This window comes from Camellia sinensis, chromosome 9, assembly GCF_055761805.1.
Source record: "Camellia sinensis isolate YWXY chromosome 9, ASM5576180v1, whole genome shotgun sequence".
Taxonomy (NCBI): Eukaryota; Viridiplantae; Streptophyta; class Magnoliopsida; order Ericales; family Theaceae; genus Camellia; species Camellia sinensis.
The window spans coordinates 108,064,343-108,090,725 of record NC_138969.1 but is presented as its reverse complement, the minus strand read 5'-3'; the positions used below and the strand labels follow the sequence as shown (position 1 = coordinate 108,090,725).

Below are 26,383 nucleotides of genomic sequence, written 5' to 3'. Positions count from 1 at the left end.
TCATAAGTATAAAGTGAGTTGTGCCGGAGCTATACATCAATAACTAAATTTATTTGCAATCTCAAATTTTAACATATTTAAAATTTTATTTTAAATTAAAAAGCCACGAGGCATTTCGCAGTTATTTTTTTTAATGAATTTTTTTTTTTTTTTTTGGTGTTTTCAATGTTTTTAGTTAAAGCGTTTAGTAAATTCTAAAAAGTAATTTTGAGTGTGTAAAAAAATTAATGTGAATACTTTGAGCTTGTTTTGTTTGTTTTTGGGAGAGTTATTTTTGAAATTTTTTTCTAAGATTTTGTTCGGTTTGTGGGTTTTTTCAAAAAATTTCTAAAAACGCTTTCTCTTTCTTACATATCAATCAGCACTTTTTCTCTTTTCTCTCTCATTCTTAATCACTTTTTCTCTCACACATCTACTCGATTATAATAAAATATCAAATCATTTCAAACTTCCAAATTTCAAAACTACTTTTAAAATATACAACCAAACAAATCAAAAAAAAATTTAAACTCTCTCTTCAATTTTTTTTGTTGAAAATTACTCTTTCAAAAGTAAACCAAACATGCCCTTTATTTTTTAACTAATGACAAAATCCTTTTAAAATTTTAAAACTTTTCATAAAAAATTGCTTTTTTTTTAATATATTGCGAAACACCCAATCAATCAAAGGGAACAAGTCGAACCATGAACACGCCCAAAAATTGTGGCCTGCTGTGCATTTTCACTTATTTTAGTACGAAATGCTTGCCCACGGCGGTGGATGGGCCCCTCCGCCGCAACACTAGTTCCCAAACACGGCCCATATACGCACACATATATTATATATACGTATAGATTTTTGAGTGTATCATTAATAAATCTCAAAATGTGTTCTTGTAAATTATTTAATTTTTTATTTTTTTTATGAATCTAAAAGTCCTATTAAAATAGATATTATATAAAATAGTAGTCACTTATTTAATTTTTTAAGGATAAAAGTGAGTTTTTCCAAATATGAAATTACACATTTAGGCAATCTACACTATAGAGATTTTGGATTTTCTCTTATTCTGAAACAAATTTCACATTACGAATAAGAATATAACACTCTAATAATATAACACTCCAATGGAACATATTAAAAAAAAACAAATTAGTGTACTTTTCTCAAACGTAACAACGTAATACTCCAAACTTTTTCCAAACATACCACTCCACTATAACACAAAAAAATTTCTTAATGTACTTTTCTTAAACGTAACACTCCGATTAATATAATCTCAAACGTAACATTCTAATGTAATATACATAAAAACACTAAAAAATTATTTAGTGTACTTTTTTCAAACGTAATAATCATAGTTGGAAATTATATATTTATCCAAAACTTACCAATGAATTTTTTTTTACTTCTTTTGGAATGGTTTGAAAAATCCTACATTTTTTTTTAATGTTACATTAGAGTATTACGTTTAGAAAAAAATACACTAAGAATTTTTTTTTGTATGTTATATTAGAGGGTTACACTATGGAGTTTGTTTTTTTTAGATTTTTTTTAGATTGCTATATTACAATGTTACGTTTGAGCGTTACATTGGAGTGTTACATATTGAAATTATACATTTACTTAAAACTTACTAAGGAGTTGTTGTACTATTTTTGAAATATTTGAAGAATCTTACATCTTTTTAGAATGTTTAAATAATCTAATATTTCAAGTCATTTTTATACTCCTTTTGAAATATTTGAAAAATACATTTCAAGTTATTGCAAATAAAAAGATTCCCATATAAAAATGCATCTCAAATTTGATTCTCCTAGATTATTTATCTTATTTTTCTAGAACAAAAGGAAAAAAAAAAAAAGGAAACATAATAGAAATAAGTGTGTAACTGTAAATTTAATTTTCAAATAATATATTAAATCTATTTTTCCAAAATTAATGGGACCAATTAGTTTATAAGAAAACTCTTGTGATTAATCGGATTACCATTTCTCAAGATGAGATTTATAGTACATGAATAATTATTGAGAGTGATTTAAGAATTTTATCAGATATTATTTATAGGATTAGTAGTGAGAGAATTAATAATATATGTAATTATTATAAAATTATTTATACAAGTGAATTAATTAGATAAACAATTTCTTTTTATTTAAGTTTGTTTTGTAATGTATATGTTAATATATAATTGTAATTATATGGTTGTTTATAAAATTTCTTAATTTTGTTGGATAGAATGCTGTGGAACTCATCACATGTGTCATTTTGATAATTCAAGTTATTCACTTTTTAAGATTTATTGAATAGAATATTCATGCAAAAAATTATGATGATCGTACACCGGTTACTATATGTTTGAATCAAATTTATATTATAAAAATTAATGATTATTTTTTGAATTATATTTATCGCCTATTTTTTTTTAAACAAATATGATTTAAATATATAACTACCAATATTTAATCATCTTAATTTTTTGTATGAATATCATACTCAATGAGTCCAAAAAGGTAAACGGTTTGGATCACCGCAATTGATTCCAAAATGGGTCTTTTAGACCCAGATAATCACTTAAGTTGTAACAACAAATTGAGAGAAGTCAAACCTTTGAGCTATATAGAGAAAATTGTTGAAAAGCCCAATTTAAGGAAGGTATCAGACATTATATCCAATGTATATTTTTTTGTTGGTGAAAGATCCACTTTTTATGAAATAGTTTGGTGAAAAATCCTTTTGTTGGTTTTGGAGGATATTTTGTTTCTAATTTTACCCCTTAATTCATTTGTTTAATTTTTTTTTATTTGTTAATTTTTTTGACTATCTATTCAAATTTATATCTATCTGTTTAAATTTATATCTATCTATTCAAATTTTTTTGACATAATTTTTTCTTATCTGTTGAATTTTTTTAATCTATTTTTTTATCTGTTCAACAAAGCAGTCACAATCTTCAATTTTTTTTATCTGTTGAAAGGTCTGATATGTTACAAATTTTTATTTATACAAATTGATTTCAAAACCCACTTTTCTCTCTCTATTTGTCTATCTCTCTCTTTCTCTCTCTATCTGTTGGTATCTCTCTCTCACATACACACACACAGATACTTATTTGTGACTCTGTAATAGAGACAGAAATGACAGAGATTAAAAGAAATTATATATATACATCTCTAGTTCTCTCTCTAATCTTGATGAACAGACCAATCTTAATAGAAGTAACACGAAGACCATAGGCATTGAGAATGAAGTCACCACCTCCGTCATCTCTTTCATTTGCTTTCTCTTTCGCCGCCACCGGAGGCTCCATGATGTTGATGAAGAGTTGCTTAATCGGATGATCCAAATAAAACTTAGATCTCGTCGCGAACTCAAATATTGCTATCGTAAATGGAACCAAACTTAGATCTCACCGCCATAAAACCGGAAACGGAATCGAAGGCGTGCTTCGGCATTGACCCCTTCTATCAGTCCTCCAACTCCAATCTCTACCACGTTGTCCCTTCTATCTCTCTCATCTCCAGTATCTATGTCAATGTGCCTCTTTCTCTCTTCCTTCTTCCTCTTCTCTCTTCTTTTTTCTAGTCTCTCTTCTATACCTTGGGCGTTGATTTTAGAGAGTCTAAGATTGTATTTAGAGAGAGAAAGAGAGACTGCTTTAGAGAGAGAGAGAAACAAACAACAGCAGTGGATTTCTTGTCGGATGAAGTGGAACTCTACAATGGAACATATCGCTGACGTCAACATTGAGCGACAACTGTCTCGTTTGATAAAACAGTAAGGGTGTGGAATCCTGACGAGCTCATAAACGTAGCCATCAACACAGATCAAACACTGCCTCGGCGTCTTCCTCTACCCCGATACTACCACAAGTGGTAGTGTAGAGTTCCGATCACGATGGCATGATAAAGCCACAACAATCTCCTCATGTTCTACTTTAGATTTTATGGTAGAGAATGAAGAACGGTGTTAAAGGAGGTGAATGCTAGGGTTAGGGTTTCAGAGAGATGAAGGACACAGAAGATGGAGAGAGAGAGAGAGTTGGGTTTGGAGAAAAAACATGATAACATATATATACGTGGTAGGGGTGGGCGTGGGTCAGTTGTGGCCATGGAACCTTCAATCCGCTATCTGTCTGCCGGATTGGAGAAAATCAATCCGTATCCGTTCGCAAATTCAGTAGATGCAGATTGAGTGGATTGACAGATGGATGTGAATCGGGTTGGCGATTTAAAATTTTATAAATTTTCAACATAATTTAACTGTGCACTTCCTAAAAAAAAAAAAAAAAACACATGTTCACTTCCTTCCTCAACATTGTGCATGCATGCACCGTCAAATATATTACAATTTACAACAAACATTGTGCATCTAAAACAATAGTATTACAACAAAACAAACAACTTGGGCAATGAAGTATATGATACAAGTAGTAAATATCCTATCCTCAACACTGTCAATTCATTTTCACTAATTTTGAACACAAATTTTTAACACTGTCCACTGATAGGATATTTATATATATAAATATACATGCTGATTGTAAGGGTAAAGATAGAGAGGATGAGGATAGGATTTTAGCACAAATTTTCAACATATAACCACTTCTTCAAGGTACATATCATTATTAAAAGTCCTATTATTTCTAGCAAGCCATAGCTGGTAGACAATGCAAGTAAACACAAGTTTAGAAATAATAGCACCAATAGATTTACCCTTAATAGATTTTGAATATGTTCCACCAACTCATTCCACTGAAGACAAGGCCAAGATACATTAATGATATTCTTTAACTTACTCCAAACTTTATCGGTGAAAGGACAATGGAAAAATAGATGATTATGATACTCATAATGGTTATGGCAAAGAACACAATTAACATTCTGGGATAACCCAAACAGACACAACCTATCTCTAGTGTTGAGTCTACACTGGATAGCCATTCGTTGCAAATTGAATAAGAAGTCCAACAAGTCCAATATATAGTGTAATAACAAGTCCAATAGACAGTGTAATAACAAGTCCAACAAGTCCATATTTACTTTTTTTCACTTTTGGATGCAAATTAATCTAATATTTTTTTTTTCTATCAAGCTCCTTACAAAATCCATTGCAAATAACAACAAAAAGAAACCAAACCTCTGTGGTTTTCTCTCTGTAAGCTTCTTTTCTCTGTGTGTGTAGAAACCTTACACTGTGAATCTCACCACTTCTTTGGTTTAGAACTGGAACAAAAAAGAAAAGAAAAGATTAGACTCTAAAAGAGAGGCTTTCGAACTGGAAAAAAGAAAAGAAAAAAAGATTACAGATTGAGGAGAAGAAGAGAAGAGGAGGAAAGAATAAGAGAAAATAGAGGTTTTCATCTTCGAACTGAAAAAAAAAAAAAAGAGAACAGATTAGATTGCCGATCGCCTTTCATTTTCGAACTGGAACAAAACAGAACAGATTGAGGAGAAGAAGAGAAGAAGAAGAAAGCAGAGGAGAAAAAGAGAAAGGAAGAAGAGAAGAAGAGGAAAGAAGAAGAGAAGAGAATATCTCCCCTCGATCGTTGATCGCCTTTCAGTGCAGATTATCGCTCGCGGCTGTTGGTCGGATGATGGAGAAGATCGCCATTGCCGTCGCTATCGGTAGATGGGTAGGTTTTTTAAGAGAGAGAAAGAGAGAGAACGTGTGTGTGTGTGGTGTCCCTGTCTGTCTCTAATGGGCGTAAAAAATGTATTAAAAAAAAATAAGAGTAGCGAACGCGTTGGGTCCAGTGGATAAAATGGTGGATCAACTCCAACCTGATCCAAACCCTCGAAAAGACAAAATTCGGACCCGCATTCGCCTGCCACGTGCCACGCATCCACCCATATAGGGTCGGGTCAGACGAATTTGACGGGTTGGTAGATCCGGTACACAACCTTGATATGTGGGTTTTTTGATTATTTTATCTAAGCATATCTTTATGGACAAAAATTTTTAGAATATTGACCTTTGACCAAATAAAATTTAAATTTAAATTTAAATTTACAAGCCGAGTGCTCTATATATTATTGTTAGCTAATTTGCAGACAATTCATTAATTTATGTTACCATTTTTAAGTAATCAAAATATCACATAATTTATTTCCGTTGTATCAAAAAAAAACAATAAAAAAAATCACATAATAACATGATATTCCTTTATTATCCAACAATTTTCCTATATTCATACACGAAGTGTGGTGGGAGCACTTTAAGGAACTTTTTCTTTTTTTTGATGGGTCGCAATAATTAAAGAAATCGTAAAATAAAAATTAAAGTAATCTGTGATAAATTGATTTAAACAAAGTGATTATTAGGACTTAAGTTGAGAGAGAGAGAAAGAGAGAGAGAGAGAGTAAAGAGACCAAGTGGCTGGACCTGGAATCTCAGATAAAAGGACACTGCTCGTCTCACTCCCTCTCTCACAGTATAGTTCTTCTTACCTTGAGCACTCATCAAGTGAGTGTGTGCAGTACTCTGTTTTTAGAGAGAGAAAGAAGTGAGAGAAAGGTGAAAAGAGAGTGCGAACACACATACATATGGCTATGAGGATTGTTTGGAGCTCAACAAGAACCAAATGGGTCTCACTCTCTGGGCTACTTCTTCTTCATTTAGCTGCTGGACAATTACAAGACGGTATGTCTCTCTCTCTCTCTCTCTCTCTAGATGTCTTCTCACTTCCCATTTCCTCTCTATAGCTCTTAATCTTTGGTGGGTCTTCCTTACATTTGAGATCTGATAGATGATTGTAGAAATTGTTCTTGAATGTGGGTATGATTTGAGCCTATTTTGATGAAATTCATGTTTGTTTGGTTTTATAGTTGGGAGTTCTTGCTATTGTGAAGCTCGATTAAATAAACAACTTCAAATTAGATTTTACGGAGCTTGAATTAAAATGAAACATTTTGTTTTAGTCTTTGTTTGGGAAGAGCTAAAATAGCTCTTTGTTTGTTTGTTTTTTTTTTTTTTTTTTGACTATATTTTAACTTATTTCGTTTTTCTTTTTTGATTTTTATAGGAGAAAAAATGTTATGATTATGGTTCGGACGTGAAATTTTGTCTTTATTAACTTAGGTAACCAATTTTAACCAAACATAGCTTTAATATATAAGTAAGATGACAACATTGTTTGCCATATTTATGTTAGAATAATGAGCCCTTTTTGATTTATTATTAACAATGCATTAAATGCTCATTAACCAGAAAAAAACTTCATATTAGAAGATGCCTTGCTTTGCCTTGGCATATGAGTCATTCTACCCTGTTCACCCCCAAATTCAAAATGTATTAGTGAAAATGTATTGACTTTAACTGTTTTTATGAATTGAGAAACATGTAGTACTATTTGTTTTGGACATCTAATGGTTATGGTTTTTGCCATGTAATAATAATAGATATAGAAATATATAATCTTCAATTATATGTTTGTTTTGCATTGTTAATCGTAGAATTAAAAAATTTGTCAATTTTTTAAGATAGAATGTCCATCAAAATTTAATCCGAATAGCAAAAATTGCAATCAAACAATGGAATGTGAGTTTCATGGATTAGTAATCACAATCGTATGGTATAATCTGCCCAATGTGAGTTTCAGGAGCGTAGTTCATTTTTGTTTGAGTAGTATGATTAATTATATGATGATAGGTTTTTATATTCCTAAGAAAAAATAATAATAAAAATTGATGGACTTTTAAGTAGCATTTGTGAAAAGTTTGAAGCCATGAAAGTATACACAAGTCTATAATACTTCTAACTACCCAGAAGCTGAATCAAACTAATTGAAAATTATCTATTTCACAGTCGGTGGAATGAACTAACATTCCCTGCTTTGCTTATTGTGTGATGCTTGGTGAGAGGTTTAATTCCTATATATACATACTTTTAGTGATATTATAATTATATATTTTACATATAAAAAGAGATGGAAAAATCTTTTGTTCGAAAAATAAAAAATAAAAAATAAAAAATAAAAAATAAAAAATAAAAAATAAAAATAAAAATAAAAGAAATGATGAAAACATTTTGGTGTAAGCCATTTATCAGCACCTTCTTCAGCATACACTGGAAAATCTGTGGTCTTCCATGTTCCCCTTGAATTGAAGGCATTTATAAACACATTGCTCATTACACACTTACACTTGATAGTCTGGTCACTGTCACCTTGTGGGCCATCTTATTAAGCTCTATAACTCACTTATTTATGAACAATCTATTATTCCTCAACTGAGAGGGATTCAAATTTCACAGTATATGTATAGGATGATGTGTTATTGGTGAATTTGTGGGGGAGAGAAGGGTGCATAATTCCACAATTGGGTAGGCAAAAAAGAAAAAAAGACAGTCTAGTGCACGAGACTCCCGCCACTGTAAGGGTTGAGGTGGATAAGAAATACTCATCCTTACAATACCACATTAATGCCCATTAATCATGAAAACTCTTGGAAGAGTAATCTTGGAGGCCTGAATGTGTAGTAATGGTGGTGTTGGTTGCATTTCAATGCGGAAAGTTATTGTGTCAAAACCTAGGTACTCTCTTTTTCAACTTATAGAAAAATATGAACAGTTACTAACTTAACTTGCATAAGACCTAGATAGGGAAAGGGTTTTCCTCCGATTAAAGTCTTGTTTGGGAATAAACTATTTTAGTAATTTTTTAAATTTTTATAAAAAGATGTGCAAAAAAAATAGAGAGAGATGTGACAAACTTCAAAAATATGTAATTGACAAACGATTTATGATAAAAGTCCACATACATTAGATAACATTGTTAGCGGGTTTGGTTTAATTAAGGAGTAATTACACCCTAGTGAAATTTTTCAAAAATAATTATGTATTAACGGAATAATTTATAATTTTAATTGTTAATATTTTTAAAATTTATCATTGTTTTTTATTATCTCTTGAAATTCTTTTAGTTAATAGAAGATGTACCTTATTTACTTTTTGTAACTTTTGCCTTTTTGGATCGGGTGATAAAAACAATTGAACAGTGAACAACATTTGATTTTATGTGAGCTTGATTATTGATTGTACGACCATAAGGGAAAAATGTGTGTGACTAGTAATACTACACTATCTACTGCCTATGCTAGAACAGCATTTGATTTTGATTTTGATTTTTTTTTTTTTTTTTTTTTTTTTTTTTTTTTTTTAAAGCCAGTATCTAATGGGTGTTAATTAAGGCTTTGAATAGTTAAAACTTTAATATATGTTTTATACATTTTTTTATAAATTTTATATACATATTTTAACTTAAGGAAAAATCTATGATGTACTTTTATAATTGTAAAAAAAATGTGGTATAATTTATGAATAATTTTGGTGTTTTGTACTAATTTATGATAAAAGTGATGAATGATAAATTTAGTGTGTAATCTGAAGTGAAAATTATACTTTCTGTGATGAACAAAATGTTATGTCATTTTATGATTTATGTTATAAAATTTTTATAGTGATTTTATGATTGATATATAATATTTGTGTTATGATAGTATATAGCATATATAATTTTTAGGAGTGCACATAATAACAACTCCCTTAATTCTAACCAATGTACACTTGCTGATATTTTATTAGAGTTAATTATTTAAATGTCCTATTTACAAATGTTATGGTAACTTAGATCCTATATAAGATTTTTTGAACCAATAAGTCTTATTTAGTAAAACTGAGAATATTATCAGTTTTTCTCAATTTGTAAAACTAAGAATATTGTCAATTTTGTATAGAGTAATATTTCAGATAATTGTTTCATTAACTGACAAAAAAAATAGAGCATGAGATCAAATATTTTTGTCATTCTACTTATTGGTTTTATTTAACTATCTAATAAAATTAAGAATATTATCAATTTTTTTCGGTTTTAAAACTGATAAAATTATTAGTTTTTTTATTTTAAAATGTTTTTATGATTTTTCGCAGTTTTGCACATTAATGTTTTATTATTATGCTCCTTTATAGATACAAAATTTTTAATTTTGTACAAAAAAAATAATTTAGGTTTTTCATACATAATTTGTTTTTTTTTTTTTTTTTTTAGTTTTTTCAATTTGAAAGTTGATGTTTTAAAGTTTCGAAAATTAAAATAAATGTTAAATCATCATCTTTCTTTATATAGATAATCATAAATGATGAAAAATCATAATTTGAAGGGCAATTTCAACTATTAAAAATTTAATGGGACTAAAAAATTAAAAAAATCTTAAGTAAGATTAATGAAATATAAGTTCATAAATTATGACTTATATAAATGTCTCATATTATTGTTATTATTGGTAAATTGCACTTATTTTTTTTTTACCCTTATCTTTCTTGAGAGTTGAAAAAAATATAATTTCATATAACTATACTTATCACCTCCAAGATTTTAATTTACATAATATATTTGTCTTTTTCATCAATAATTGTGAGTCATATTATTGGTATATGATATTGTCATAATATTAATTTAATTTTTTACAAATATATTTATTTGATATATCTTAAAATATAAATAATTTAAATTATCAAAATAAATCTTAAAATAGATCTATTTAACTGCACAGTAGCAGTAGCTGGTGTGTTGGGGCCAACAGCCAACCCAATCTGTGCAAATATGACCATGTGATGTCAGCCAATATTTTGTGCCATGTTTGGTAAGAAAGAAAGAGAAAAGGTTGGGAAATTTTTTGAATGTAACTCTTGTTTGGTTTGGTTGTAGAGAGAGATATTCGGAAACCATAAAAAGTTTTGGAAAGAATTTATCACTTTTTCTTATTCTTCCACTCCTCTCTTTTTAAAGAATTTTTTTTGTTCAGATTTAAAAAAATAGTTTGATAAGTGATGAGAAATGATATACATCAAGGAAAAGTCTAAAATTCAGACATATGCACCCATAAAATTTTGTACATCAAGGAAAAGTCTAAAATTCAGACATATGTATAAAATAAATTTAAATTATAAAATAATAATTTTAAATAATGTATAGGTAAATTTGAATTTGTAATAGGAGTATTATGAATTGATATAGGGGTATTTTGGGAAGATGGTTAAAAATTGGCTTTTATCTTTTAATTAAGTTTTTTGGTTTTTTTAGTAAGTGATTTGAGAAATTGGTAAAAAATTACTTTTGACTTTTTTAGTTAACATATGTTTATGATGTTAAATCATAATAAAATGACCAAATCATCTCCACCAAATTTAGGAAATTTTTCGTTCATGTATAACCCTAAACATGAAAGGTATAATTATAATTTCATAGATAGTTTTTTTGATCTTCCCAAATGATTTTTATGTTAAAAAGACCAATCTAACTTTTTTAGATAAGTTGCAAAATCCAGCTTTTAACTGAAAGTAATGTTAGAGACTTTAAAAATTTAATCAAAATTTTACTAAATGTCAACATGGGTCTCATGTTGGTTTTACACTTATGTGACATATTTAATAAAATTTTTGAGATCTCTAATATTTTTGTTTAGGGCAAATTACATATACACCCCTCCAGGTTTGGTTAAATTACAGATATCCCCTGAGGTTTCGGAAATTACATCCCGTCCCCTGAGGTTTGTATTTTCATAACAATTTACCCCCTGAGATTTATATTTCATAACAAATTACCCCCTAATTTCTTATGCAAATATAGCATTCAGGGGGGAATTCGTAATTTCTCAAACGTCAGGGGGTATCTGTAATTTTGTCAAACCTGGAGGGGTGTATATGTAATTTGCCCTTTTGTTTAACTAAAGTTTCAAAATGGTAGGGGTAAAACTGGCCTGGTTGGGCCCACTCGGGCTCGGCTCGGCCTGGCCATGTCGAACCTTGTAGATTTTTATAAAAATTCGGTTCGGGTCGATTCACGAGCCAAAAAATAAGTCCAGGTCTTGGGACATTTAGGCCTTGGGTGGGCTTAATCATTTTTTTTGTTGTTTTTAAATTTTTTTTTACGGAAGTTTTATTATTTTTTTACTAAAAAAGGCATTTGATCTCGGGCGGGTCGGATTTTGAATGGGTCTTAGATGAGTTGACGAGCCAAGCCAAGTGGGTCGGGTTTACGGGTCAAGTCAAGCTTCAAAATAATAATTCAGACCCAAGAATTCAGGTTGGGCTCGGGTCCGAAACCAAACAGGCCGGGTTCATTACGAATCGCGGACGGAATTCAATTCAGGTTGCCTACGGACCACGGTCAATTTTATTCAATGGGCGCATAGTCGGTAGGTAGTGGAGTGGGGGTGTGACGCTTTGGTTGTCGTGTCCAATAGGAAGACGCGGTGCGACTAACAGTGTATTGGTTTCTGTGATGATCGGCGCGCAAAAAGACACCCCAAGCAGAGTGAGTGAGATGCGGGCCCCAAGCGTATAACGCGGCATCTTGGCAAACAGAAAAAGGCGTTTTAATAGGTTGGGACCCAATTCTCGTCTTCTTCAACTTTTTGAATCGAATCTTCGTGTGGGGAAATATTATGGTAGATATCTAAAAAAAAGTGTGTACTATGGCCCGTTTGAAAGGGGTGTTTGGGGTTAAAATAGTCAACAAAATAGATTATTTTAGTTAAATATAATAAAATGTCACACTAATTTATAATTATTTTATTTTTTTTTACAAAAATTAAAAAAATTATCTCAAACGAGATTTTTTAATCGTAAATTGAAATAATTAAAAAAAATAAAAAGTTAACTAATATTTCAAACGAATCCTATATAAAATTAAGAAAAGAAGATAAGAAATGTGATAAATATAACATTATTCCAAATTTATCTCTAAATGATGTCATCTCAGTTATTGCCAAGTTATTTTTTTTGGCTTTGACATCATCAATCGTTAGAGTAAGTGATTCTTTACCAATTTGTTCCTTTATCAATGGAAAAACTATACAATGCTTATGACGTATCACGTGATTATATTTTCTCACTCAGGCCAAGTTTGGGTATTTCTAAAAAAGTTAAAAAACTAAAAAGTTACTCAAAAAGTTAAAAAGTTAACACTATTTACTAAAAGTCAACAATTACGGCTGCACAATTCTCAATTCAAATTTTTCCCTACAAATCAATTTTTACAATTTTTTATTACATATTTTTCAATAAAAAGTCAAAAAGTTAACCCAAACATCTATATTTTCAACCTCAATTTTTTAGTCTAAAAAGACAAAAAGTGCACTTATTTAGTTTTCCCAAACTTAGAAGTGTTTGTTTGATATGTACTAAAAAAGTATATTTTTTTTACATATATATACTTATTTAAATCATATCAATTAATATTTATCAACATTTTTTTTTATTTTTTTACTTATTTTTTTTATTTTTTACATATTTTTTTTTATAAAAAATTAAAAAATATATTTATTCAGAACATTCTAAATGACTCATAATTATTATTTATTATATTTTTTTATATTTCTCAATCACTTAACACAAATAATTAATATTTTATTTTCTCTATCATATTACTTAAATGGTGTTTGGCAAGTGGGTTGGGGCTAAAATAGCCACAAAAGACAAAACAGGCTATTTTAGCCACAACAAACAAAACATCACATCCAACCCATAATCATTACACTCTTTTCTCACAAAAAAAAGTCAAAAAGCCAAAAAGCCAAAAACCCTTCCCAAACCAAGCTTTTTAGCCCAGGCTAAAATAGCCAAAAAAGTCAAAAAGTCAAAAAGCCAACCCACTTCCCAAACGGAGGCTTAGAGCACCACAGATTATCCAATAATCACACGACGCAAAAGTCTAAAGAGGCACCAAATTTCTTTGATTGCTTTTCTTGATCGTAAAAAGGAAAAACAATAATCAAAACAAAAAACACTTTGTCCCGGGATCAGTGCGGGCACACGGTGCATGCCAGTAGCATTTCTTAGTAATGTAGGGGCTAATTTGGAACCTGAATCGGCTTGTTTGGTTTGAATTTTTTTGAATTTTGAAAATTGAATTTTTTAATTTTTGAGTTTTTTTTTGTTTTTGTTTTTAGTGAATATTTTAAAAATTTTAAATATTTTTTTTTACTTTTTTAGATGTACTTTACTTAGATGCATCAAAAAAATAAAAAATTTGTAAAAAAATATTTTTTAAAATTAATAAATACATAAAAATATAAAAAAATATATTGAATTCTCGTATTTTTTTGTATTTTTGGTATTTAGTGAATATTTAAAAGGTTTTTTTTTAATTTTTTTTTTACTTTTTAGGTATATTTATATTAGGTATGTCTAAAAATTAAAAAAATTGCTCAAAATATTAAAAAAATTCAGTAAAAACAAAAAAATACGAAAAATAAGAAAATAGAATTTTCTGAAAAGTGTTTTTGAAAAATAATAACCAAGGATAGTGATTGTATTTATTTATATAATGTTGTATAATTTTTACACTTGAAATGTATTTTTTTCGTTCTAACAAGTGAAACACAATTTTATGAGTAAAAAATAGGATAAATTTCACGTGAATGGGTATTTGAAAAAATATTTGTAAATAAATAATAAAATCTGTAATATTATTAAATTATGAAGCATTTTGGCAATAAGTTAAAAAAATTAATTTTTTGACTTTTTAATTATTTTAGTTAAAAAGTCAATTTTTTTATTCAAAAAAATTACTAAAAAAATTTAAAAATTAATTTTTTTTTTTTATCAATTTTTCAAAACGCTTCTATATATATATATATATATATTTTGAAGTTTTATAGAAGTATCACGTATCAAGGGAGATTAGCATTCTAGTACGGTATATATGTGATAGTGATTTTGACACGACGTGGTTAGTAGTTTTTCTTTCTTTTGCTTTCTCGTCTTTTCATAGTTTTTTACACTTTTTGTATGTGGTCAGCAATTTGGCGCGCCTGTCTGCCTGCGCTCTCTAATGTTTTGTCTTCTTGTTTGATGTATCGAAGACCATGTCATGTACCATATATATTGAAAAATGCTTGGGACCTCTAATTAGAGGTAGTAGTGGGTCCCACCCACTGCCACATCAGTGCTGTGTCTTTGTTTTTGTTTTTTTTTTTTTTTTTGCCTTTTCCACCTCATTAGAGGTGTGTTTAGAGCCTCTAAATTAGAGGTCTCTAGCATTGTTGCATACATATTACACCACCCCACTATCAGCTCTCGTTTACAATTTTTCTATTTTAATTATTTTATTTATGAGGAAAAAAAAATGTAAAGGATGATTTGTGAATTTTTTTTAGTAAAATTGATAGTTGTAATAAAATAAGTGATTAATTGATATATAAAATGTGATATTTTATTTTATTAATTATTTTAATTTTTTTTAGTCAAAAATCATTATCCCATACACCATGAGATAGACCAATTTTTATCCAATCTGATCTCCCTTTTATATTAAGCTCCGTTTGGGAAGAGCTATTTGGGGTTTTTTTTGATTATTTTAGTTACAAAAGAAAAAATATGTTATTTTAGTCAGAAAAAATAAAATATCATATCTAATCTATAATCATTACACTATTTTTTCACAAAAAAAATTAAAAAAAATTAAAAAGTCAAAAAGTCAAAAAGTTCTTTCCAAATCAAAGTTATTAATCCAGGTTAAAATAGTTAAAAAATTAAAAAAATCAATCCACTTCTTAAACGAAGGCTAATTAAGCTAATTGAGTCCTATTCCCACCCGCATAATATGCACTAGAAGTTACCAAAATTATTCTTTTGGGATTCGAATGTATTTTATAAATAAATTTTATATTATATAAATATAATTTTTATCATACAATTATCCATTAAAAAAAATCTGAATGATTTTATTTGGTCCTAGACTTTTTCCATGCACCATAATACCATACGTCGTCGGTACTGTATTACTGGCCCCCACCAACCGAAAGGATATTTGGTACCATTTCGTTTCGTAGAGTCAGTATAGGCAATTAGTTATTATTTATTCGGTTGGTGGGGAGGATTGACTGACGCTGCTTATTATATAGAGCAAGGATCCTCTAGAGTGATTTTTCTCTAAAGTTTCCTAAAGTGCTACAGTGTATGGTTGAGATTTACTGGCAAGTCACATCAATTTTTCTGATGTTACTGGCCAGTAAATCTCAACCACACAATATAGCACTCTAAGAAATTTTAGGAAAATTTCACTCTAGAGGATCCTTGGTGTATTATATATGTATGTTTGGTCAATTGTTAAGACGATCGGTGCACGGTGCAATTCTTGTCTATTGTGATTGACATTCTTATGGCTTCGTTTGGGAAGTTGTTATTTTAGTAGGTTATTTTAGTTTTTAGCTATTTTAGTAGGTTAAAATTTTTGTGTTTGGGAAGATTATTGTATTTTTTTTATGGTCGGATGTGATGTTTGTGAGAGAAAAAGTGAAATGATTATGGTTTTGATGTGATATTTTGTCTTATTAACTATTTTAGCCTATTTTGTTTTTTTGTGAATTTTAGCCTAAAATTAGGCTATAACTGATCGGAGAATTGACCTACACAAATTCGACAATTTAAACAAAATTCAATAAATATAAAATCGTCTATATGATATTTGTGTAGTTATTTTTAAAAAATTTAATAAAATGTACTATTTTTTTAAATTTTTATCAATAAATACTAATGGCACACTACATCTACATGGATGGATATGTAGATTTGTTCAACAACTAAAGTTGTTTGGAATGATTTAATTAAGTGTATTTTGAAATTTTTTATGAAAAAATGTATAAAAAATAAAGAAATAATATAATTTAAAAAAGATAAAAAGTATATTTATATAGTACACCCTAAATAAGTTTTATTTTTGACTAAGAGAATTTAACAAGTATTATCAATAGCCCATAGTGATTAGTGTTGTAAAATGACATTGTAAGACATCAAATAATCACTCCAAATCATGGTCCATTACAATGCCCCGTTGATGATTACTGCGAAATGAATCTGTCTGTACCCCTATCTGAAACCTGAAGCCGGGTCCCACCCACCCAGCCAATAATTTTTCACCAGCCACACTGTACAGAAAATTCTGGCAACTGTTGATTACTTCTACTTGTTTGTTTGAGATTTGAGAAAGGGTTAGAGAAGTGGTAATTTTGTAAAATTTTCAAATATATTATTAATGAAAAATTTAATTTAATCTAATAATTGTATTTTTTTTAGGGAGACAAACTGTTGTTGAGTGTGAATATGGCAGTCCAAATCCTCTCCTTGAATTTTCTTTACTTAGCTCCCTGCTTAGTGGGTCATTGTGCTCATGTTTGAGTCTAATTTCGATAATTTAAACCGTTTATATTTTAGAATATGTCGAGTATATTATATTTATAAAAAATTAAATTGATCAGATATTAAAAATGATGTTTTCAGATTATCAAACCAAAATTTGTTTATTAACAGAAATTTAATAAACAGTTTTATTTTTTAATAAAATGATTTTTAATTTGATGATCCAATTTTCAATATTTGATTGATTGGATTTTTTTACAAGTACATTTGGTAGGCACGTAGTGAAGGTACAAGGAGAATCTGGACTCTGAATATGGAGCAATGGCGTTGGACATTGAATAATTTCTGAATTGGGGCAAACAATAAAGTGTTTGTGTGTTTGGTGGGTGGGATTGTTGCAGGATTGCTGGACAACGGTGATTTCGAGACCCCTCCAGCCGGTGGGTTCTCAAACCTGGGATTAGGAGGAAGAGGAGATGGGCCGACGGCAATCCCAAGCTGGAAAACGAACGGGACAGTGGAGGCGGTGGAGTCAGGGCAGAAACAGGGCGGGATGATCCTGATAGTCCCCCAGGGTAGACACGCTGTGAGGCTGGGCAATGACGCCGAGATCAGCCAGGATATGAAGGTGGAAAAGGGTTCCCTTTATTCCATAACCTTCAGCGCAGCACGAACATGCGCACAGCTCGAGTCACTCAATGTGTCGGTGCCCCCTGCCTCGCAGACCATTGACTTGCAGACGCTGTACAGCGTCCAGGGATGGGATTCCTATGCCTGGGCTTTCCAGGCTCAAGACGACGTCGTTTCTCTCCTTTTCAGGAACCTCGGCATGGAGGATGACCCCACTTGTGGCCCCATCCTTGATGATGTCGCCGTTAAGAAGCTTTTCACCCCCGATAAACCCAAAGGTAATTACCACTACTTTGCACTGTTATTAAATAATATATACTCTACCTAAATTCATCACATAATATCTGTCTGCTCTTAATTTGTATTTTTTTTTTACCAATTGTGATAGAAACTCCCATACATACATGACCCCCACAACTCCCACTCTCATTCTCACCGCTCATAATGTAGGCGCACACATATATGAGTGTACTTTATACACATATCAAGGCCAAGATCATGGTGACCAATAAAAAGGGATTCCAAACATTTCTGTTTTCTTTTGTACTTCACATCTCATCCCTGAAATCTGTGTGTAAATCGCACTGATCTTCTTTGGGCTTGGAGAAATATAATAAGTTTGTGATTTTAACATAATTATATTACTATTCTAGTAAAGTTGATGGGACCGAACTAATGCAGATGTTATGCATATATAAAAATAAAAATATAAAATATACATTTGAATATAAAAAGAATAATTATATATATATATATATATTTTATCCATATAATTAATAAATTTGTTATTAAAAGAGGACTAATCGTTATGTGAATTAAAATATTATGGGAGCCTTAGTGTAATTTACTCTTTTATTTTTCAACTTTTTGTTACTTTTTCTTTTTCTAAATTTTACGTAATTTCAGCAGAATGTTTGCCCAACGTTTTAACCAAATTAACAAAAAAATATTAGAATTTTTTTTTAAAAAAAAAAAAATCTGATTCTGAATTTTTCTCTAAATATTCCAAGTTTTCAACCAAATTTTTATCCAAATTTTGATCAATTTACTTCAAATTTATTTATTTTGCATTATTATTATTTTTACATAAATTCAGCAAGTTCACAAACCATATGTTAAAACTTGAACTAAATGGTTGGCTGCCCTTTACAATTTCAAAGTAGGAAAATGTCACAATGTACACCAACCAGTAAGAAAAGTTAAGATTTTTGTGGCGAGAGTTACAATTTTTTTAATGGAAGTTGGCTTCAGATCTTCTGTCCCAAGTTTTCTGTCCCAATCTTCTGTACCACCATTCTCCTATTGCCGCATGTTCTTCAGTTAAAATAGACCTCACTTTGTTAAACTCTCCCTTTCTCCTCTCCTTTAACGAGTCAACACGTCTGGTAGATTTCTCAATGGGTTAACTCAGTTTTGTCCTGATACTGCTGCAGCCATGGTGGATTGTCAAAATCATCACTTTCACCATCGACGGAGTTGTGGTCATATGATTTGAGCTAAATATGTTTTAAACCCGAAAAATTGACATCAAAATATGAGAACAAATTAAACCCTAATACAATAGATCATCATCATATTTTGAAACATTGTTATTTTTTAGATTGGATATTTTGAAACATTAAGAATGATAAAAAAGCGATACAAAGGAAAAAGAAAGAAGTGCTAATCGGACATCAACAAATCGTGATGTTATCAGTCATCACCATGGAATTGTAGAGAGAGAAAGCAGAAAAGGACAGCTATGATACTCAAATGAAATCGGACATCACCATGGTATTGTAGATATATATATATATATATATACAGAATAAAGATAACAGAAAAAAAACACTAGGTTTACAATAATGGCCCCAAAAGTAATAGAATAATGGCTGCAGATGAAGCTCAGCCAAGAACAAGTCGCAACTCGGCTGTGGAACGATTGACTTTGGAGTTTTTTGTTTAGATTGACTTTGGAGTTTAATGGAGTTAAAACTTTAATTTTAAGAGCTGAGCACGTGGCAATATGAGAATACTCCACTTTTATGTGATCAATTCATGGCCACAGGATAATTATGGGATAGAAGATTGAGACATACAAATGGGACAGATGATCCAAACCCATAATATGCATCCTAAAGTTGTGAATGACAGTTATATTTTTTGTGATAAGCAAAAGGTTACACTTTTGCAATAAAAGTTATACATATCGTGATAACAGTTATATCTTTTGTATAATGTGCATATCATACGCATTCTTTTTTTGAGTGCACATCGTAGCCTTTCCCTTCTAAGTATGCACACTTCATGGTTGTTGTGACAATTGTGCTAAAAAATTAAAAATATTGTGCATTTGCGATTGAGCTTGTAGGGCTCTTGTTTATTTGGGACAAACTATATGTATCTGTGTTCTTGCATGTATGATGTATGTACCTATGAATAAATAAATGAACAATGCTTGGGAGCTCTAATTGAGCACCCACAATCCACCCCCGATGACATGGAATAGACCATGTGAAAGGGGGATCCACACTCATTCCTTCTCCCTCTATCTCTCTCTATTCTCTCTATCTTCCACCTCATTAGAGGTGAAAATGGGGGTGATGTGGCATTGTTTTGGTATGGTACTAGTAACAATCAAAGTTGCTCTACCAGTAGAGCCAATATTGTCATGTGCACTGTTTTATTGTAGTGCTTTTGCTTTTGAAAAGTGATATACAAGCCCACTTTCTAAATTTATTTTTTAGACCCAGTGATATGTAAGTGAGATGATTGGATAATGATTGGAGAAAATATGAAAAAGAGAAAGTGGGTCTAACTTTTGAACTTGAATGGCAATGCTCTTTGATATTTTACATCAAATGATTAATTAAAAATCAACTGAATGATTTTAAAGAATAGTTATGAAAGTCATCCTTTGTTTTTGCAGTCAATTGTTGCAAATTTATGTTTAAAATTAAACAATAAAAGTGAACTGATGGCCAAGTCCAGTGGTCAGGCTCTTGCACTGCCAGCCCATCAATGTGGTTTTTAATCCCTGCTTCCCATGCCCTTCCAAATGGGGTTGCCGTAAAATAGTTTGTCTACCATTCATTGTACTGGTCTTGGCAATGTCATTGGTCATGAAGAATCATAAGTTGATACTGGTATACCAACTCCAATAAGAAGGAAGGATTGCAACATTTTTAGTTGCGCAAAATGGTATAATCAAACATTGGTTTTGGGGTGTACTGTATGACTGCTGGATTAGATAGTTAAACAATATGTACTTGGACGAGCATTAGTCTTTTTATTTATATTGTTCTTCAGTGCAAATACTTTCTTATATCACTGAAACTACAAAAGTGGGATGTTGTAGTCACTTGCCCCAAAAGCCTTGAAAACCTTTACCACAGGCATGCAACATCATTATTAGATAACTGATTTCATGAATCAATTGATTTGAAAGCCATTTCCAATTTTGTTATTGTTATATATGCACAGATAATGCAGTGCTTAATGGAGATTTTGAAGAAGGCCCGTGGATGTTCAGAAATGAATCGCTAGGCATCCTACTGCCAACCAACCTGGATGAAGAGACGTCCTCATTGCCGGGTTGGATAGTTGAATCAAACAGGGCAGTGCGTTACATCGACTCCTACCATTTTACAGTCCCACAAGGCAAACGAGCCATTGAACTCCTTTCGGGCAAGGAAGGTATAATCTCACAGATGGTTGAAACCACCCCGAACAAGCCTTACAGGTTAACCTTTTCTTTGGGTCATGCCGGGGACTCATGCAAACAACCACTTGCAGTAATGGCCTTTGCTGGAGACCAAGCCCAAAACATCCATTACACTCCCAATGCCAATGCCACCTTCCAGACTGCTGATCTCAATTTCACAGCCAAGGCCGACAGGACACGTGTTGCTTTCTACAGCATCTATTACAACACGAGGAGCGATGACATGAGCTCGTTATGTGGGCCCGTGGTGGATGACATCAGGGTGGCCTTGTCAGGGTCAAATAGAATTAATGTAATTGGAAGGCTGGGTTTGGGCTTTGGGTGGTTTGTTTTTGTTTTGGTTTTGGTTTAGGTTTACCTTAAAGGGTTCTGTCAAATTAAGTAACTAGTTGTATGTGGTGGTGGTGTTGTTGTGTGTATGGTTTGGCACGGGGGTGTTGGTAAACCATCATATTCCCTTGTCTATGTTGTTGTGGATGTTCTCTCGTTTTAAAATTTTTGTTTTGAGAAACGGGCACTGAATGGTTTGGGGTTGTTTCACGCTGAACATTGTGTTTGGTACTTTATTAAGTGAAACAATTATGCTGTGTTTGGTTGAGATATTTAAAAAGGGATTTAAAAATGAAAAGGAAAAAAGGGTGTGAAATTAAGTGAAATATAGATATATTTTATTTTTATTTTATTTATCTTTTCAAATCTTTTTTTAAATCTTCTAACCAAATACAGTGTAAATGTTTCCCCCCCTTGCCCCCCCTCTTCTGATGCTTCTATTTGGAATGTGTGTTTTTATGAAGGGCTTGGCTTTGGTCTAATCCATCATCGGATTGAACCGTGTTGTTGGGTTCGTGGGGCCCATCACGGGTCCCGTTTTAAAAATCTGAACTGTCAATGTGTAGAATTCGTCGAGTACTATATGTCTGTGAAAAATCATATTAATCGAATAACGATAGCTATGTGATTAAAACAGTTTTTTATCAACCGGTAATTTATTCACCGTTCATTTTTTTTTTTTATACAAAACTGATTTGATCACATAACTATCGATATCCGATCAACGTGATTTTTCACAAGCATATAGTACTCGATGAGTTCTACACATTCAGCGGTTCAGATTTTCAAAACGGGACCCGTAGCGGACCCTCACGGACTTAACAATACGGTCCAGCCTGATGGCGGACTGGACCAAAGTCAGACCCTTTTATGAAGTAGCTAAGTTCACCTTGATTAACACGTTGAAATGGATTTGAAAGCGTAAGCAAAAAACTCAATAGGGAGAAATAATAATTTCATTGAAAAAAAAAGTAGTGAATTGATAGCAGCCCCATTTTGTTTTCGAAACTTTACATTATGACTTCGAAAATGATGAATTATGGAGTTTGAGGAAGTCAATAGTGATGTGCTATTAACTATTCACAGTATAGGATTTGGTATTTATTTGTTTAGTGATGTCTTAAATTTTAATTTTTTATAATTTAAAAAATAAATAAATTATAAATATACCCTTTGAGATTTGTCTAAGATATGAATCGTCCCATGTAGTTTTAAAAATTAGATTTCACTCCTGAGGTTTTTAATTTCATAACAAATTATTCATTTTATTAGTAAATTATCAAGTTAATTAATAATTTTTAATAACGTTAGAAACACATTTTAATTAATAATTACGATAATTTTATTATTAAATAGGAGAATAGTTATTAATTTTATTTTTTTTGTTAATTTTGTTAAATAAAAAATTGTAACAAGGGGATATTTGTTAGTGTATTTAATTTCAGATTTCTGAATTTAATTTTCTAGAAATTGAGTTTTTTTGTTTTTAGTGAATATTTTTAAAATTTTAAGTAAATTTGTTTTTTATAGATAAACCTACTTAGATGTATCTATATAGTAAAATATTTGTGAAAAATAATTTAAAAAATTAATAAATTACACAAAAATACGAAAAATGTATTGAATTTTCGTTTTTTTAAAATAATTTTTACAAGATTTCTTTTTAACAAATATTATACTTTTTAAGTATATTTATGTTAAGTATGTCTAAAAGTTAAAAAATTTATTTAAAATATTAAAAAAATTCAGTGAAAATAAAAAAATATAATAAAAATAAAAAAACAAAAATTTCTAAAAAATAAATTCTGAAAATAGAAACCAAATGAAGTGTATAATTTTCTAAGTCATTGAAAATAATCTGCACTTTAAAAAATCTCAAAAAGTAAGACCTTTTTAAAAAAGTTCTTATGAATGGACACAACTTCCATATCATTTGTCCTATTTGTTGATCCACACCAATCCAACATCGTGTTAGTGGGTCTGTCATGTTGAAAATCTGGTCTCACCCCTAAACAAATATTAACAGTGTTAATTTTAATTTCTCTTGACATTCAAAATAAAAAATGAAAATTTTAAATTTTACAAACAGGTATATAAACTGGATCAGTAGGATTCAATAAAAATACTATTTGACCGGATTTTCAACAATTTCATGGGATAATGAGAATATAAAAATTACAATATAAAAGAAAAAAAAATAAAAAAGTTATAACTCCCCTACCTATTCCGAAGGCCGATTGTGTGTACAATTCCTACTTCCAATAATAGGGTTAAAACCTAGGAGAGACAAGTGTCTCTCTCATTTTTCATGACTTTATAATTGTGAATTTCATATTTTTTGGACCTTAAAAAACAAGGTTATAGCTGAATTTTGTGGGCCAATAAATTGACTAATTGATTTGTGAACATTCTGTTGAGAAGAATTTAAAAAGAAAAAATAAAAAGAAAAAATGTAGGTGAAATGTGAATAAAATATATCTATATTTTACTTAATTTCACACACATTTTTTCTTTCCATTTCCAAATCCGTTTCTAAATTCTCCGACCAAACATAATATTAGAATTTGTTGTAAAGTTAAATAATGATTTAAATCATTATTTAAGACACGATTTTCTAAAACTAACTTAGATTGAGGAGAAGGATTCTTAAATTAAGAAAATCACTTTAATATTACATTATTAAGTCTTGTATCAATGATTAGCATTGTTTCATTATAATTTGTAGGCCAATAGATTTTGTGGATTGACAATATATAACGCCCGAAATTTCATTACTCGAATTAATTTAGTCCATTTCCAAGTTATAACACAAGAACATGAATAAATAAAACAATTAAGGTTCTCTCCCGTATAAATACATAATGAAGGCAAATCCAATGCAATTAAATTACAACGGTACCCTTAGACTTACATAATTTTTTTTTTTAAAGAAATGGGTTGAGAGAGGTTGACTCTCTTTATAGAAAATGACATTTCGCATACAAGTAATAAGCCCTTTGGCCGATCAATTAATAAGGCATCTTGGTCTTGGAACAATGCTCTGACTTCATACTTGAAATGTGGTTAACAACATGGGATAAACATGAATGTCCACTAGGAATCCCATGATTCTAAACAATAATAATATATAAATAGTTATGATCATTACGAGTCATAATTATATATATAATGTGTCTTTTTGTATCCAAAGAATATATACATACAAATATCTTCTCTCAAAAGAATCCCTTTATTATTTCATAAGAATCCATTTCTTGATCTTTATAATTCACCAAGTTTGATTTAAAAAGATTTCAAAAATTAAATTACACCTCGAATATCACACACACAATGACCGTTTCGACATCTCTATGATTCATCTATCACAATCCAAGTGATCTCAACACGTTATTCATTTTCAAAATCACTCCATAGATCTTTCTTAAGTATGCCTTGTATATCATGTGCAAGGCTCCTAAGATTCCTTATACCTTTCTTCTTTTAGGTTATATAGGTTTGTGTTTGAAGTTATACAAATTTGTGTGAGAACTTATACATTGTTAACCTACTAAGCAGGTCAACTTACAAGTAAAACTATTAAAATAATAGATTTTATAATATACGTGTAAGTATTTTCACAGAAGTGGATAAGTTTTCACAAAATTTGATAAATTTTCACAAAAATAGATAAATTTTCACAAAAATGCGTAAGTGTGTTTCAAATAATTTAGAACAACACAAAAATGAGTAAATTTTCACAAATTCTGTAAGTGATTTCACAAAATGCATAAGTTTTCATAAATATGCGTAAGTTTGATTCAAATAATTTAGAACAACACACAAATGAGTAAGTTTTCACAAAATCCGTAAGTGATTTCATAAGATGCGTAAGTTTTCACAAATATGCGTAAATTTGATTCAAATAATATAAAACAACACAAAAATAAGTAAGTTTTCATAAAATCCATAAGTGATTTCAGAAAATGTGTAAGTTTTTACAAATATGCGTAATTTTGATTCAAATAATTTAGAACAATACAAAATGACTAAGTTTTCACAAAATTTGTACGTGATTTCACAAAATGCGTAAATTTGTTATCAAAAGTTTAGAACAACACAAAAACGAGTAAGTTTTCACAAATCCCGTAAGTTATTTTACAAAATGCAGATGTTTTCACAAAAATGCAAAGCGTTTCAAATAATTTAGAATAACACAGAAATGAATAAGTTTTCACAAATCCTGTAAGTGATTTCACAAAATGCGTAAGTTTTCACAAAAATACGTTAGTTTATTATCAAAAGTTTAGAAAACACAAAAATGAGTAAATTTTCACAAAAATCGTAAGTAATTTCACAAAAATGTGTAAGTTTTCACGTCAAAAGTTTAGAATAACACAAAAATAAGTAAGTTTTCACGAATTCCGTAAGTGATTTCATAACATGCTTAAATTTTCACAAAAATGCATAAGTTTTCACTTCAAAAATTTAGAATAACACAAAAATGAGTAAGTTTTCAAAATTCTTTGCACATTTCACAAAATGCGCAAGTTTTCACAAAAATACGTAAGTTTTCATATCAAAAGTTTAGAACAATATAAAAATCAGTAAATTTTCACAAATCC

General features: G+C 30.1%; 1 protein-coding gene across 1 annotated transcript; it reads left to right on the top strand.

The window, feature by feature from the left end:
- Positions 1-6,174: 6,174 nt before the first annotated feature.
- LOC114264018 (choice-of-anchor C domain protein, putative (Protein of unknown function, DUF642)) lies at positions 6,175-21,963 on the top strand. The gene is made up of 3 exons (XM_028204610.2): positions 6,175-6,622; positions 17,521-18,027; positions 21,212-21,963. Exons 1-3 carry the CDS (start codon positions 6,526-6,528, stop codon positions 21,802-21,804), a joined length of 1,197 nt encoding a protein of 398 aa, XP_028060411.1. The 5' UTR covers positions 6,175-6,525; the 3' UTR covers positions 21,805-21,963.
- The last annotated feature ends 4,420 nt before the right edge of the window (positions 21,964-26,383 follow it).